Source organism: Neophocaena asiaeorientalis, unplaced genomic scaffold (genome assembly GCF_003031525.2).
Source record: "Neophocaena asiaeorientalis asiaeorientalis breed wild unplaced genomic scaffold, Neophocaena_asiaeorientalis_V1.1 scaffold443, whole genome shotgun sequence".
Classification (NCBI taxonomy): domain Eukaryota; kingdom Metazoa; phylum Chordata; class Mammalia; order Artiodactyla; family Phocoenidae; genus Neophocaena; species Neophocaena asiaeorientalis.
In genome coordinates this window covers 1,032,214-1,049,234 of record NW_020171808.1, presented here as the reverse complement: position 1 = coordinate 1,049,234, position 17,021 = coordinate 1,032,214, and the positions used below count along the sequence as shown (strand labels likewise).

General features: G+C 47.7%; 1 protein-coding gene across 1 annotated transcript in view; it reads right to left on the bottom strand.

The window, feature by feature from the left end:
* MIPEP (mitochondrial intermediate peptidase) overlaps nucleotides 1-17,021 on the bottom strand; it is a 129,916-nt gene that overhangs the window by 83,646 nt on the left and 29,249 nt on the right. The window contains exons 11-12 of the mRNA XM_024753980.1: nucleotides 3,358-3,511; nucleotides 1,745-1,822 (exon numbers count right to left, since the gene is read on the bottom strand). Coding sequence (XP_024609748.1) covers nucleotides 1,745-1,822; nucleotides 3,358-3,511 — 232 coding nt within the window. The remainder of the gene's footprint in view (nucleotides 1-1,744; nucleotides 1,823-3,357; nucleotides 3,512-17,021) is intronic.

The following is a 17,021-nucleotide window of genomic DNA, read 5'->3' as shown; positions in this document are numbered from 1 at the left end:
TATGTGTTGAGTGATGCTATACCAGATACCGGAGACAGAGTCACCACTGAGCTTAGCCCTGTGCCCTCAAGGTGCTCACGGCAGGTAGGAAGGGACAGCCGTGGACCGCGGGGGGGCACTGATGTTAATGGAGCCCCTTCTGTGTCAGGCAATGAACCAGGAGACACTTTCCACACCACCGTCTCCATCACTTGGAGGTGACGAGCTCTCAACTGTCACAAAGCAAGGAACCTGGAGTATCTTTCCCGGCTCGCATACACTTCATCACTTACTCTTCACGATGAGTCTATGAGGCAAGTATTTCATTTTTCAGGTGAGAAAACAAGCTGAGCCTTGGAAATACTAAGTCACGTGTCCAAGGGCACACAGCTAGGGCTGCGGCATCTCAAACCTGAACCCCCCAGGCTGGCAACTAGGAGCTGGGGCTCAGATCACTAACCCGGATTCTCCAGCCTTTCAAGCAGACAGAAGGAACAGAGGACACAGAGGTCAACGACCCAGACTCTGGTCCCACCGTCCAGATCTACCAGCCAAATCACCTTGGAAACTGGTTCACCTCCACCAGACTCACCTCCACCCTGTCAAACGCCAGAGCAGCTGCCCAGATTCATAAGCTCATGTCTGCTAAAACTGCTTTGGAAGCTGTGAAACCACTATTTAAATATAAGGTACCATTATTTCTATTGGAACTTAATAACCCGAATTCTTGACAATTCCAATCACACTGCCCAAAATTGCTTGAAGCTGATCGACCAGGAAACCTGGTTTGCGGCTCGAGGAACTGAACCTCACTTTTCTGCATAAGGAGTGAACTGGTGGTTGATAGGGTCTCCACAGGGACACATCTTGTGCCATTTGAAACTAGGTCCATGTCAAGTATGGAAAGTGGCTGAGAGCTGGGGCTCTAGTCAGGAAGTTTGGGTTCAAATCCTAGTGCTTCTAACTGTGTGACTCTGGGCAAGTAGTAACCTTACCTCTCTGACATCAGCTTCCTCATAATGTCAGTGTCCGGTTCAAAAGGCTGATGTGAACTTTCAAAGATGTGACATGAAAAAGGACCCAGAGCACTGGCGGGCCCACAGAAGGGCTGGTAAAATGTCGACTATCATTATTACTACCGTTACCATGACCCAGATAAGAGTGACAGATACAGATCTATGCAATTACCTTCATAAGTTTTATTAGCTTTAAATTCTACCCAAATTTCAAATTTATATATTTAGCCACCATCAGTAATGCCTTTTTTTTTTTTTTAAGATTTTTTTGATGTGGACCATTTTTAAAGTCTTTAAGGAATTTGTTAACAATACTGCTTCTGTTTTATGTTTTGTTTTTTTGGCCACAAGGCATGTGGGATCTTAGCTCCCCGAACAGGGATCGAACCCGCACCCCCTGCATTGGAAGGCAAAGTTTTAACCACTGGACTGCCAGGGAAGTCCCCAGTGATGCCTTTTAAATACTAGGAACTACAAAAGTGAGGTATAAAGTTAACATCAAGGGCTTCCCTGGTGGCGCAGTGGTTGAGAGTCCACCTGCCGATGCAGGGGACGCGGGTTCATGCCCCGGTCCGGGAAGATCCCACATGCCGCGGAGCGGCTGGGCCTGTGAGCCATGGCCACTGAGCCTGCGCGGCCACAACAGTGAGAGGCCCACGTACCGCAAAAAAAGAAAAGAAAAAAGTTCACATCAATACAAACTAACTGCTGATTGCTTTAGAGAGACCATTTTGTAAACAAAGCATCACCTGGTGAGGTTTGTCTGCTCGCTGAAAAAAGTCACAGTAAATGTGCCCCAACAGTCCTTCAGATTCATGCACCACGGCCTAGGGGGGAAAAAATGAATTTAGTGGGAATGAGGCTTTTAGAAACTCTGAAAGAAGAAACACATTCCTAGCACGAGAACCTGTTCACAAAACACCCAGAGCCACAAATATAGACGTTTCACTACTTCCTACGTCCCATGTGACCTCGAGGTGGCTTCCACTTTGCCCTCAGCCTCTTCTCCTGCATCTCCAGGACAACTATGATTTGGGAATTCTGTCGGAAGAGGACACCCTCCTCCACAAGCCCTGCGTCCTGACTGGCAGTCTGCAGCGACGCGGCTCTGCCACTGGGCCCACACCACCCACAAGAGGTAGGAAGCGGTGCTGGCTGGACCATTTTAGCGACAAAATTATAGCTCCTCCGATCTTAGGATGTAAGGATACGCGAGCACACCAACTCTAACCCTGGGATACAGGAACAATACACAGTGTCTGCCTTCAGCTGAAGAGCAGTAATTAATACCACCACTGACATCCTTCTCCCAAGTCAGGCTTCCAAGAGGCCCAGCTCGCAGGAGGGATGGTCTCCATCTTTGCACAACCTGGGGCCTCTGCCATAAAGAACGGCAACCTTATGCTTTAGGGCTTCCTGCAAGCATATGTTCATTACTCCAGCAAGCGTCTACCAAGCATCTACCTGGTGTCAGGGACTGCTCAAGGCATCTGGGGAACGGCCATGAGCAAAGCCGCAAGGGGCTCCCTCCTGAGCTGGGGAAGCTCTTCATTGCCCACATCGTGCCCTTTCATTCTTTTCACGGTGTGTCTGCACATCACCCACTGCTGCCATTTTGTGAAGCACACAGAAGGATGCCCAGTGACAACCATGCTCCCCGCTGATCTCCCGACTCCACCACCACCTGCCCTACGATCACGAAGTGCAGCCAGGAGGCCACAAGACAGTTCACGTTTCTCGTGAACGTGCGCTAAGCACGTGAGCAAAGAGTAAACAAGAGAACAACACCACCGTAGGGCCCATAAAGCCTCAAAATCTTATCAGGAAAAAACAATGACAGTCGCAGCTCACATGAAGCGGGCCCTGACAGAAGGGTGGATCCCAGGCTCGGAGTGACTGTCCAAGGAGTCTCACCAAGAACACAGGCCGCAGGCTAGCATCTGGCGCGAACGTGAGCCCCACGGGCGGGCGGGAAGGGGTGGGAGGTGCCTAAGGGAGCTGGAATTAACAGATGCGACACCTGGCACAACGGGGACGTGAAGGGCAACGACAAACGTTCGTTTAACCAGGGTTTGTCGACATAAAAGACTCAACCTTCTATCAACTTCCTTAAAAACAAATTTTTTTTCCAGAGAAACAACTCTGCTGTTAAATGTTTACATTAATTTCAGGCAACAACTGATGTTTAGAGGAAAGTGTTTCTTTCGTAGCATCCTACATCAGAAGTGGCGATTTAGATCTTTCATCGGGCAAAGACAAGCGCCATCGGGGCAAAGCTAACTTGAGATGAAACCGCTGTTAATTGAGTACCAAGCCCGGGAGTCCAGGAGCGCGGCTTCTTCACTCCAACCGGGCCGCTTACCAGTTTCCGAACATCTTCACTCCACACCTCTCCCTCTGCAGGCTGCTCCACACACAGCGAGATCCCTAACAGCCTGTTAAACAAGGTATTCAGGCCTTCCATGCACGCTCCCAGGGAGAAGAACGGGCAGTATGAGCTGGGCTCGCTGTCGTACCTACGGAGGAGAAGCAGCTCAATCACAGTTCCGCTGGCTTCAGTTTCTTGAGGTTAAACTCAGCTAACTTTTCATTGACAATTTACGAGCCAAGAAAGGACTGAAAACCTATGGTAGGTTTCGAGCTTCTGAGGGACTTTCAGACTCAGTCTTCTTCAGAAGAACAGCAGTCTGATTACAACTGTAGTAAGAGTAATACCAGTTGGAACTATAGTGGTAAAACTCACTCTATGAAATGCGTCATATTCAAAAAAGAATGTCACATGTCACGTCCGGTAAAATATTTGTTAATGGAGAAAGCTCCGAAGCTCTGTCATATAAACAATCAGATCTTAATTTATCTTTTTGTTATATATCTTAAACGAAGGATAATATTCTCATAATATTAATCATTCTTCACCCCAAAACAACTCTTTTATGTTTTTTATTCCAACATAAACCAAAATACACCCAGAATGCGTGAGGTGAATGTTTCTGAATCATTACGCCAGGCCAAACCTTATAACCATAGCCAGAAAGAAGAGATCTAGAATGATAGTAGGTACTGAATCTATTTCTACTTCCTGGGATTAACCAAATATGTACAAACTTACGCTCCTTACTAACTGGGGGACCGGATTTAGTGAGTATGAACTGCACCACAAGTGAGATTTTGGTACAGAATCCACCAATTTACCCCTTAATTTCTGATCACTTTTTCATAAAAGCAGACTCAGTGGAGTAAGAGACTCGAGTGGTCCAGCGGCCTCGCTCACTGATTCGTTCACTCAGGCAGCCGTCGACTGGCCCGCTGGACGCCGGGGATGGAAGGGGCAGAGCAGCGGGCGCCCAGTAGGCTCAGGGGCCGGTGTTGAGGGAGAGAGGGCAGGGCATGCACAGTGGGGTGGCGAGGGCCAGGGCTTCCTTGTGCAGTGGAGATGGGAGGGGAGCCCAGGAGAGGCCACGGTGCAACCAAAGTACGAAGGCACGAGGCAGCAGGGCCACTGCAGTAACCAGGGGGTTAAACGAGAGCTCAGGACGCAGGTAGATGGGAAAGCGGGGGGGAGACGCTGACACCGTGCGGGGGGTCCAGGGAACCGAGAGCCTGGCCCGCGAGCCTGAGGAGGGGGGACTGTGCCCTCAGGCATGGGATCTCCCAACATTCTGATTGCGCGTCCCTGTCAATAAAATAACTGGACTTATTTCACGCTTAATATGGGTATGTTTATAAATTATAGGCATGGGCTACTGATCTATTACATTTCAAGACAAGACATTTTTATAAGTTGAGATTAAGAAAAGTAAATCTAAACAGGACTAGTGGATTATCCTAAAAAGGATAACCTAGTATCTTACGGGGTTGCTTGCGGCCTGGGAGACGTGGGACATCACTTCTGCAGACAGCAGAGGAGTGACCTGGTACCTGGAACCTGCCAGGCTGACGGTGAGGAGAGTGGACGCAGCACAGAGAGGGCGGGAGTCACCCAACGAGGGTCTGAACACGGGCAACAGCAGGGGCTCTAAGACCAGGAGCGAGATCTAAGTTTCTTTTTCTTTTAGATGAAAAAGTTTCAGGACTGTGAGGATTTGGAGGCTGAAGGAGAAAGAAAAGCCTAGACTAACATGCAGGTCTCTGGCTTGAGCAACCGCGTGGGTAGGAGCCATTTAATCAAAGCAATGAGCACACGCGCACGCACATAGGCGCACACACACACAAACTGAAGAGGGGAGGGTGGGTGTGTTTGCAGGAGAAGAAGCGAGATTCAGTTTTGAAGACACTGACCCTGAGGTCCTGGGAGAAGTCAGCACGGAGGCTGTTATGGCCGAGGAGAGTGTGAGCTGGAAAAGGAGAAGGGGAGGGGCTGACAGGAGGGTCAAGGGCAGGTCCCTGGACTTCCAGGTGAAGGGGTGGAAAGGAAGACAAGGAAGAAGAGTTAAAGACGGCAGACTGTCATACAGAGTGAAGGAAGTCGGAAAGAGAAAAACAAGTATCGTATACTAATGCATATATTTGGAATCCAGAAAGATGGTACAGATGAACTGGTTTGCAGGGCAGAAATAGACGCAGACGTAGAGAACAAACGTATGGACACCAAGGGGGGAAGGGGGAGTGTGGGATGAACTGGGAGATTGGGATTGACATGTATGCACGAATATGTATAAAACAGGTAACTAATGAGAACCTGCTGTATAAAAAGTAAATAAATAAAATTAAATTTTAAAAACAGTTAGAGATGGCAGAGAATTGGAAGAAAGGGGTGTCACAGAAATGGGGAAGGGGGATGTGCTGTAACACGGGAAGTAGCTGCCACGTCTGGCCCCCGGCCCAGCGCGTAAGGACCCTGGAGGGCAGCGCTGTCCCAACGACTCCCAACGACAAGCAGAAAGCCGAACAAGCTGAAACCAGCAGCTCTTCTTAGACCCAGCAGAGAAGTGAGGCCACAGAGCAGATCGCTGGGCCCCAAAACTGGAGAGGCACGCAGGCAGATCCAGAGAGCCACAATTCACAGGAGGCTCCAGGGGAGACGAGCACCGAGGTAGGAAAACAAACGACAATCGACAAATTGTCTGAGAGCTAAAAATTCCAGGGGGAATCCCTACACTTTTATGAGTTTTCCCTCCAGGAGCCCCACCAGGTTCTCACAGTGAAGATGGAGAACAATTCCCCCATCTTCCAGCAGAGGAAGGAAAAAGCAGCCATTATGAACTCCACCAGCACGTTCTGCTCTTCTTAATAAGGCCTGCCCTCCAGAGAGACTCTCTCACCAGAAAGAACATCCACCTCACGCCCCCCAGCCTTCCCATCTCATCAAAGCGGAGGGGACTGGAAAGCACTTGTGAAAGTCGCAGCTGAGACGCAGGGCCCCTAACAGACTGAGACGTAACCAGAGGCCTGCAGATCACATCTCCTCCGTCCACACGTCAGCAGGGCTCCCGTAAAACAACGGGGGACACGACCCGGGCCTGCAGGTCCCAGACCTTAGTTAAGCAGAAGTCTCCCGAGAAACCCAAACAGGGGAGACAAAGAGAGCACACCAAAGGAGAGTTACCTCCAGCCCCAGGGTTAACGGAAAAAGCAAGCAGAGCCAGGCTCCTGGCCAGAAAAATATCTAACCTCACACCAAAGCCCTCATTATCTCAGTTCCTTTCACCCAGTATACCATGTCCAACCTTCAACAAAAAATTTCAAGTCATGCTAAAAGACACAAAACGCAGTTTGAAGAGAAAGAACAAGCACCAGAACCAGGTTCAGATATGTCAGGGATGTTAGAATTAGCAGGTTGAGAATTCAGAACAACTGTGATTAGCACCGCAAGCACTCTGAAGAAACAAGTAGAAAACTCTGCTTACCTTACCCATGTGCAAGAACACATGGGTAAGGTAAGCAGAGAGATGGAAACGCTAAAAACGAATCAAAAGGAAGTGCGAGAAATTAGAGCACTGCAAAAGAAGTAAAGAACGCCCTTGATAACTCATCAGTAGACTGGGTACAGCCGAGGAAAGGATCAGTGAGCTTGAAGAGACGTCAACAGAAACTTCAAAACTGGTATGCAAAGACAAAAAAGAGAAACAGAGACAGAAGAGGATACCAAAAGAACTGTAGGACAATCACAAAAGGTGCAATGCACACATGATGGGAAAACCAGAAGAAGAAAGAGAGAAAGGAATTGAAGGAATATTTGAAGTAATAATGACTGAGAACCTTCCACACTGAAGACAAACACAAAACCACAAATCCAGGAAGGTCAGAACATCAAGTAGGAAAAAACAAAACACAACACTTAGGCAGATCATATTTAAGCTGCAAAATGTCAAAGACAAAGAGAAAATCTTCAAAGAAGCCAAAGGAGAAAAACGTCACCTCACCTAAAAAGCAACCGTAAGAATTACATCAGACTTCTCTCCAGAAACCACACAAGAGGAGTATGGAGTGACATGCTTACAGTTCTGAAATAAAAACCCACAAACCTAGAATTCTGCGCCCAACAGAATTATCCTTCAAAAGTGGAGAAATAAAGGCTTTCTTGGACGAACAAAAATTGAGGAAATTTCTCACTAGTAGACCAGGCTTATAAGAAATGTTAAAAGAAGTTCTTCAGGAAGAAGAAAAATAATGTAAGTCAGAAACCTGGAGCCACGTAAATAAAGGAAGAGGGTTAGAAGAAATAAATGAAGATATTAAAAAACGTTCTATTTCTTCTGTTTCGTATTTGTTCAAAATAGTAATAGCAATGATGTATTAGGTGATTATAGCTTAAGGATAAGTGACATAATGACAGCAATGTTAGGAGGGACTGGAAAGAGACCTAGGTGCCTGCACCAAGCAACACGCAGTAAGTACTACTGGGAAGGAGACTCAGGCTGCTTGTAAATGGATGTGTAAACTTCAGGGCAACTACTTCCAACAGTGAAAAAAGGAGAAAAGCTGGACTCATACAACATACTCAGTTAAAACCATAAAAGGCAGAAAAAGAGTGGAAGACAAAAAAAAAGAAAGGAAAAAAGATGATACAGGCAACAGATAGAAAACAGTAACAAACATGGTAGGTTTTAACCCAATAATATCACTAATCACTTTAAACATCAATAGTCTAAATGTAACAAGTAAAATGCAGAGAATATGAGAATGGATTAAAAAACAAGACCCACCAAATGTTGGCTGTAAGAAACTCACTTTATAGAAAAGAAACATAGTAAAGCTACAACAACACAGCCTATGCATAACCTAAAATATGTACTAACTTGCCCACGACACCTACATATGGTAATCAGGCGAAGCTCAAGGAGACAATTTAGCTTAGAGAAAATAATTTAGGTACAGAATATAGGCTTGTATAATACTCCACCTACAACTTCCACTCTGTATAAACTAAATGAAACTATTATCAATGGTGAAAAGCAAATGGTATTCATTTGAAATGACTGAGAACAAATGCATCAAAAAATAATACAGGGCTTCCCTGGTGGCACAGTGGTTGAGAGTCCGCCTGCTGATGCAGGGGACACGGGTTCGTGCCCCGGTCCGGGAAGATTCCACATGCCGCGGAGCGGCTGGGCCGTGAGCCACGGCCACTGAGCCTGTGCGTCCGGAGCCTGTGCTCTGCGATAGGAGAGGCCACAGCAGTGAGAGGCCCACGTACCGCAAAAAAAGAAAAACAGTACTATAAACTCCCTGTTTTTAAAAAAGCTCTCAAATAATATCCCCTGGCTTACCAGTCCCACCATCTAGAGATAACCACTTGTGTATCATCATTTTATCTGTGTAAGAAGGCTTACGTGTGTGTGTGTGTGTGTATACACATCTACATGTACAGAAATACACAGAGATATATATACATAGACACACATACAGAATCATACAATTCTTATCCTGCAATTTCCTTTTAACACACATCTTTAACAAAAATATGTTTTCCTGTATTTAACAAAAATGTACTTTAAAATACTGTCCGCTTCGGCACATAAAGCTCTGGTCCACGACAAGCACCTGCCATAACTTCTCCAAAGCGTCCACTCCCTGGTGTGTGTGGCCAGTGAGAGTCCGCACCTTGTAAGCGAGTGTCCCGTCCCTGACACTGTCTGAAACGGCCCACACACGGGGATACGAGGAGCTGGACTTCTGATCATGTCTGTGTCAATTTTAACTTCTCTACAGAAAATGCACCCAGAGCTGTGCAGTCAGCTGCTGTTAGTTGCTGCCAGTTCACCTCCGCGACAAACAGCCCACAAACACCCTGCCAGACAGGTACAGACCTCTCTGTGGGATCCATCCAGAAATGACGACGCTGCAGAGAGGATGAGATTTTAGATATTTAAACAGGTGTTGCCAAGTCATCCTGCCAACCCCGCAAGCTGTGACAGTGTGCACGCCTGCCCTCCAGGCATGGAGGCCTGGGCCCTGGCACCTCAGGCTCCCTGCCTCTTCCTCTGGCTCTGTGGGCCGCTCAGGCTCCCTGCCTCTCTTCCTCTGGCTCTGTGGGCCGCTCAGGCTCCCTGCCTCTTCCTCTGGCTCTGTGGGCCGCTCAGGCTCCCTGCCTCTCCCTCTGGCTCTGTGGCCGCACCTTCTTTTCCTCTCTGGCAATGTGGTTTTGCTCCTCCACCACTTTTGAAACACTGAACTATTTATTTACTGGTGTGTCCCTCTCAGATAACATCTGCTGATCCCGGTACAACATGACGCCACACGCTACTTCACCCTCCTCGAGTTTTCTGTTACACAGAGATGGAGATGCAGCTATACTGATGACCTTGTTAGTGTACCGGGTGTCAGGAGGGGAATAGAGCTAAAGGCCTCTGCTTTGCCACCCTTTCCTGGGCATCCCCCAAGAATGCACGCAGTGCAGGAGCAGCCCCATCGGTGGCTAGAAAGACGAGGAGAGGAGCTCAGCAATGCTGAAGACGGGCCTGGCACGGGGAACGGACACAGTCTAGACAGCAGAGATTCGTTACTTTGGCAAGGGAGGACTCCTCATGGCAAGTATGTCCATGTTCCCTAAATTTAATCTACAAAATGACAGCTTACCCACTGTCATCTGGGTGATGCTGCGGGTGACAAGTGCTCACGAGGACCCTGGGCCCAGCCTTTTATATATACCTCACCTAAGAGCAGAAACAGCCCTACAAGGTCACACTTTTACCCCCATGTCACCAGTACGGAAACAGGTTTACACAAAGACAAGTCACCTCCCCAGGTTACGACAGGACTGAGCACGAGGGCTGAGGCTTCTTTAACTGGACAACAGCAGTCCGGGAGTAAACGACACCAAAAAGAGGCCTGCAGGCCTGCTTTCTTTGGGCCCAGGCACTGAGGTCCCTCCCACAGTGTGTTACCAGTGGAAGTACTAAAGGAAGCGCTACACCTGGATGTTCGTCCTCAGTCACGTTTCCCAATGGTCGGGAGTCAGAGCCCTGAGTTCACTGCTAAAGCTGCACCCCGCGAACAAAAAGGTGCTGCCAGTTTAGAGAAGAAACCAGAAGGGGAAACGAGCAGCGGTGAGAAGGCGGGGAGCAGGGCTGAGGGCCCGTGTTCTGAAGAAGGAACTTCAGGGAGCAGGAAATAAGTACCATCAGGAACCGCAGAGGTCGGGGTGTTCAGGGTTAAAGCAAGGGACAAAACTGTGTGCGTGGCAGGTGGCTGGTAACTCGGAGAGACCATCTGATCGACTGTCAGGGCCACAAGTCAGACGACAGAGACCAGAGAGAGGAGGCATCCGGTCTAGACTGCTGGGGGAGGTCTGGCAAGAAAAAACGAGGACTTCAATCTCTGCAAGGGTCATGGGAGGGGCGACTGTCTGTTTCATGACAAGGAATATCTCAGCACCTCTGCAGGCAAAGGGGAAGAAGTTAATCAAAAGGAAGAGATGGATGATACGTAATAAAGTCAGAATAAGTGCTGAAGCAACACCTCTAACGGTGTGAGACAACATTATCTTAGACTTGCACAGTGCTTCACAATTTGCCAAGCACTTTCACATCAGAAGCCTCCCATATTCCTTACATAATCCTGTGAGACAGGTGAGGCTAGAATTATTACTCAGTTTCACTGGAGGAAATTGAGACTGGGAGAGGCTGGTGACAGCCCAAGGCAGTCTCGAAGAAAAAGCCCTGGGTTGGAAGTTAAAACCTTGGCTCTATCTCTTTCTGTGCTTTGAGAGCAAGTTTTTTTTTTTCTGGCTTTTGGGGGCCTCAACTTCCTCACCAGGAAAATGAACTATTGGGTTTGCCAAAAAGTTCGTTCAGGTTTTTCCATAAGATGTTACGGAAAAACCCACATGAACATTTTGGCCAACCCAATACAACATGTCCCAGGCCCCGCTGATGATCAGACAAATGCATGCAAAGAAGCTGGCACTGTGCCTGGAGAAAAGCAGGCACTCCGTCCATCACAGCGACACTCTGTCAGGAAGCTTGACTTAATGCTGCGAATTAATCACCTACTATGTGCCTGATGACAGTGTGGAAAGAGTAAGGCCCCAAAACCATAAGGAGCACCTAATATAAGTAACAAGGGACGTTAGTGCAGAGGGGATGAAGACGAGGCTGTGGTCAGTTCTGTAGGGTCAGGGAGAAGTGGGGCGCATGGGAGGGAAGGAGGGAAGGGCATCGGGGGAAGGAGAACCAGGGGAGGGAGCGGCTGCACAGAGCACCACAGGCTCAACCACAAAGACCACCCGCCTCACTCAGCGGTCTCACACCACAAGGAAGAGACCCCTGAGGCCGGTGCCCCACCAGGCTCTCCATGACCTTCTCATACAAGAGGCTATTCCCTCCTTAAGAGCAGCCGGAAGGGAGAGGCCCAGAGAGGCTGTGAGATTCCCTCCTTAAGAGCAGCCGGAAGGAGAGGCCCAGAGAGGCTGTGAGGGATTCAGGAAGCTCCAAGGTATTTCCAGCAGCTACACCCCTGCCGAGGCGCTCTGACTGCCTTTGTGCACTCAGCTTACATCCGCAACCCACAGGATGTTCAGCGTCACAGGTCACTGAGGCCTTCCAGGATGCTGGGCTCAGGGGGCAGCAGCACCACCACCACTACCACCCCCGTGCCCCCGGGGCCAACACGCCGTTCCCCCCGCCACCCCCGCTTGCCATGCCACCTGCTCACAGCATGATCCCCGTAAGAAGAGAAACCACTGCGAAAAAAATGTCCTCCGTCATCTAGAGACCCCCCCCCCAAACAAGAGAAAAGCACAACAGGTGACACAAAACCTCACAGCACGTCACAGCCACAGCCCAACCTAAACACAGTAAAATTTAAGTGTATTCCGAGGATTTGGTTTCATCACCCAAACTCTTTCCTAGTTTTGCAAGAAGTTTACTGCTATTTGTTGTAAAGGTGTTCCCCTGACTTGAATGCAGAAATAAGAGATCTCTAGAATCCTCAGAAAAAAACTGGAAGATTACTGTTCATCTACCATGGCTGGTAAGTGAAGCTCAGTAAATTCTCTGCTATTTCTTCTGGTTAAAAATATGCCACGTGTGGGTTTACAAATTTTCAGTTTTCAAAGAACATATTATAATCAACATGGTAAATGGTATAAATTAGGTCTTTCTTATTAAAAACAATAGAAATTAGCAGTATCTCAAAATCCTCATCAGGAACACTATCATTAAAGTAAGTACAGAAATACTAGTCAGTAAGAGACTTTCCACTGAAGAATTCATTTGTTGTAATTTAAGTTTTTTAAAACAAGCAATGGGGGCCTCCCTGGTGGCGCAGTGGTTGAGAATCTGCCTGCTAATGCAGGGGACACGGGTTCAAGCCCTAGTCTGGGAAGATCCCACATGCCGCGGAGCAACTAGGCCCGTGAGCCACAACTACTGAACCTGCGAGTCTGGAGCCTGCGCTCTGCAACGAGAGAGGCCGCGACAGTGAGAGGCCCGCGCACCGCGATGAAGACTGGCCCCCGCTCGCCGCAACTAGAGAAAGCCCTCGCACAGAAACGAAGACCCAACACAGCCAAAAATAAATAAATAAATTTAAAAGAATTTTTAAAAATAAAATAAAATTTAAAAATCAATATATCAGTGTCTCTCTGAAGCACACTCTATGAGTCAGACTTACATGTCAACTTCTGATGCACCTGGGATGAAGGTAAAGAAAGAACTTGGACTTTACTTCCAAAAACCTTGGCACTGAACGTAGTGAAAATACAAAACACAGTTCAGTACCGTCAGTGAATCCAGGATGAAACTGCGGGTACCACAGGTTTCAGTCCCACCCTATTCTATTCAGTAAGTTAAGGCAGGTGTGGGAACCTGCACAGCAGACAAGTGCTTACAGAGGGTCCCTGCAGGACAAACACGACAGATAACAGACACTTAGGAGGTGCAGACATACATGTGTGACGGCACCGCCAGAGCTACTTTCAACCTCACCAAAGGAAAATGGAACACACAGAATGTTTCTGGCATCAGGAATGATGTTTTCGGCAGGATCACAGTGTGACAGCTGGATGACACCATGAAACTTGTCATCGTGAAGCCACCGGGAGAACGACTGTTTTCTCCAGCTACATAAAGGTAAGGTAGCAATGAAAGAACCGAAAGGTAGTAGGAACCCTGTTTCCCTTTCAGGTAACCACACAATGAAAATATCGTTTTCGTCTCTGTTTCATAAAGAACTGGCCATCGTCCGTTTGGTCCTATCTTGACTTCTGACTCCAGAGGCAAGAAAACAGCTCCAGCCAAATTGCCTGGTAAGGAGGGGGCTCTTTTCCTTAATGGTGGAGATCAGATACACGGTTCACTGGAAACTGCTCTTTTTTTTTCCCCAAATTTATTTATTTTACTTATTTTTGGCTGTGTTGAGTCTTCATTGCTGCACACGGGCTTTCTCTAGTTGCAGAGAGCGGGGGCTACTCAGAAGCGGTGGCCTCTCTTGTTGTGGAGCACAGGCTCTAGGCGTGCATAGTTGTGGCATGCGGGCTCAGTACTTGTGGCTCACGGGCTCTAGAGTACAGGTTCAGTAGTTGTGGCGCACGGGCTTAGATGCTCCACGGCATGTGGGATCTTCCCGGACCAGGGCTCGAACCCGTGTCCCCTGCATTGGCAGGCGGATTCTTAACCACTGCGCCACCAGGGAAGTCCTGGAAACTGCTCTTAACACAGATCACAGTACAATTTCATCCTCACCCTAGAGAGGTAGGAAAGGGAACCTTAGGGGAAAGGATGACCACAGTCACGCTGACATGGCACCAGGTGACAGGACCCCATCATAGAGGCTGGAGCCAAATCCCAGGAGAGCAGGGAGACCTCTATTATGACAGCCTCTCACTCAGCTTCTTCAGTTCCATCAATACGTAAAATCAAATAGCCACACGTGAAACACAAGAGAGCATAACCAACACAATTGGGGGGGGAGGGGCACAAGATCCACGTTACAGGAAGACAGGAACCAGGGAAATGACCCCACGTGAAGGCAACCAGATCAGCCCACGAGCTTGGAAATCCTGTAGGACCAACGACCTGGTCTCTTTAGCGAGTGGCAATGTGAACAAGGTCGGCTGGGGCATGACGTGTGGGGAGCAGCTCTGGAGCAAGAGACTCAGACAGAAAGCCCAGCAAGCCAACTGGGAAGAAACAGACTGGAGACCATCAAGGAAACAGGGCTGTAGTCGGGGTACGAGATGACACCCATGAACTGCTGCCAACTTTACTGGGTTCTGGTGGTTCTGGAGTCATATAAGAAAACAGCAACGTACTGAGAGACGGAAAGAATACACAAGAGTGACATGACACAAGGGCTAGGATTCAGCTTAAAATACTTTCGTAACAAGAAGGAAGGGAGAAATAAGAGAGACCAGTGAAGCAAACATGGCAAACAAAACCTTGATAATTACTTCATCTGGGAGATGAGTATATGGGGGTTACTCATATTATTCTCCCTATTTCTGTTTATTTTGAAAGTTTTCATTGTAAAGGTTTTCTTAAAAATTGAAAGCAACGAGCTCAGTATACATATGCTAAACAAATAGACTACACAATTTCACGTATCAAGCAGTCGTATTATCTTGAAACACCATACCATCCTTCTATGGAAGTCCAATGTTTCATGAATAGTTTAAAACACAAAACATTCCTAAATCATTATGTGAACGCTCCCGACATTTCAGAATATACCTTGGCAAGGAATAAACTCTACTGAATCCCACATCCCAATGACATCATTCTATAAAACAGCACCGAAACAAGTGAAATGTGACTCACTGAAACTCATCCTTGGCAGAAAATAAATAAAGTCCTCGAGCATTAAAAACAAAAATCAAACACTGGAAGGATGCAGTGAACACTGTAAGAATGATTGTTCCTGAGGGCAGGGGTGGAGGAGGCCGCGCACAGCGTTCGAAATACCTCAATGGACACTTCGTGCTGTTTTCAGTTTTGTCCCAACCACGTGAATGTATTAACTCTTCAAAAATAAAAATTTTAAATAAAATCATTGCACACACGCTTTTCGTAAAGAATTACTTTCACTCTTCCATGAAGAATTTAAAACTTGAAAAAGAAAAAAATTAAGGTATTTTTGCTCTTGAAGATTCCCCATTAGCTGCTTCTGCCACTGTTTCCCAGGACTCACCTCTCACAGTATGAAAACACAATTTCCTATCTTTCTAACAGGTTCTTTCTTCACTTATGCGAACATTAAGAAATGTGAAATAAATCTTAAGTGTTTAACACGTAGGCCAAAAAAAGTCCCTGGGTAACTTGAAAAAAAGCTCAAATCAAGGAAAGCCCCTTCTGCTTTTCATTTCATGTCAAACCATACATTTTAGTCTTTACTTGCAAGTAGAGGCATTTAACGAGGATTTAGAAATCTTCACTTTGTTCTACCCTTCTAACCCCAAACCCAAACTATTACATTTTCCCTTTCTTTTCTCCTCCACTACCTGCGCCTCTCAGTCTACTCTAGTCAATCAAGATGACTGACACTGCAAACCAAAACTCCATCCTCTGCCTTTCAAGCTACTCAAAATAGAGGTTTTAAACGCCCCAATTCTTACAATCCCACCTAAAGCATTTCTGCATCCCTTTTCCTGGTTCTTTTACTGAGTTAACAGCCAAATAAGTGAACTGAAGTCCCCTGTGGCTGTCAGGTGGGTTACATTGTGTTCCCAGGAGAGTGGTGATTTCTACTCTAAGAACCAGCCAGCCTGGGGGAAACCTCTCAACAAAGGAGCATCAGAAGACCTCCAGAGGTCACGCTGCCTTCAACAAACCTGACAGATGAAAAATGCCATCCACAAAAGTATGTTCACCAAAATAGTGATCACTGGGCTGCTTTTACTACGGATCTCCAACCACTGGTGTAGACATAGGCTCCAACAACGCTGTCAGCCAGCACGTTTCCTGGGCCCAGAGCGTGTTCCCCACTGCACTTCAAACAGAGGAGACAAGACAAACGTTGCTCTGCGCTTCCGGGCGTGGCTGACAGTGAGGTCCAGGGGACACTGTGAGTGCCCGGCTGTGCGGCACTTGGGCTATAAGCACAGGCCAGGGGGCTTCGGGGACTCCAGGCATAATGTCACAGGTAGGGCAGGGCAGGAAGCCGCAGTCTCTGACACAGAAAGGGACCAGGCAGGGGACAGGGTTCAGTTTGGCCGAGGTAACCTGAGGAGGACAAGGGTGGTGAGGGAGAACCAGAGGGCATGTGTGTGTCTTTCGTTAGAGCCACGCGGACCTTGAGCGACGCTCCAGCTTCATTTTAAAGGCGGTAGTGGGCCTGTGACCTTGAAGACGGAAGGGACCCCTGTGTGCTGTCCTGCCGGCCACAGGCAAGCTCCCCTGCCCTGGACACGGCCACCAGGATGCACAGGCAAGGTGGACCCCTGTCTCTCTCACCAAAAGCTCTCTGATGTATTCTGCTACTCATTTAATATAGTCACTACATTTCAGATGAGTGTTTTCTCAGAGAAGCTTTAAGGCAGAACTGAACCTCCTTCAAAAGATTTGAGAGGACAATTACAAAGCATCTCTTAGAGGGGACCATTCTCTAGAAGAAGGTCTACAGATGGCCAATTCCACATAATAATGTTAT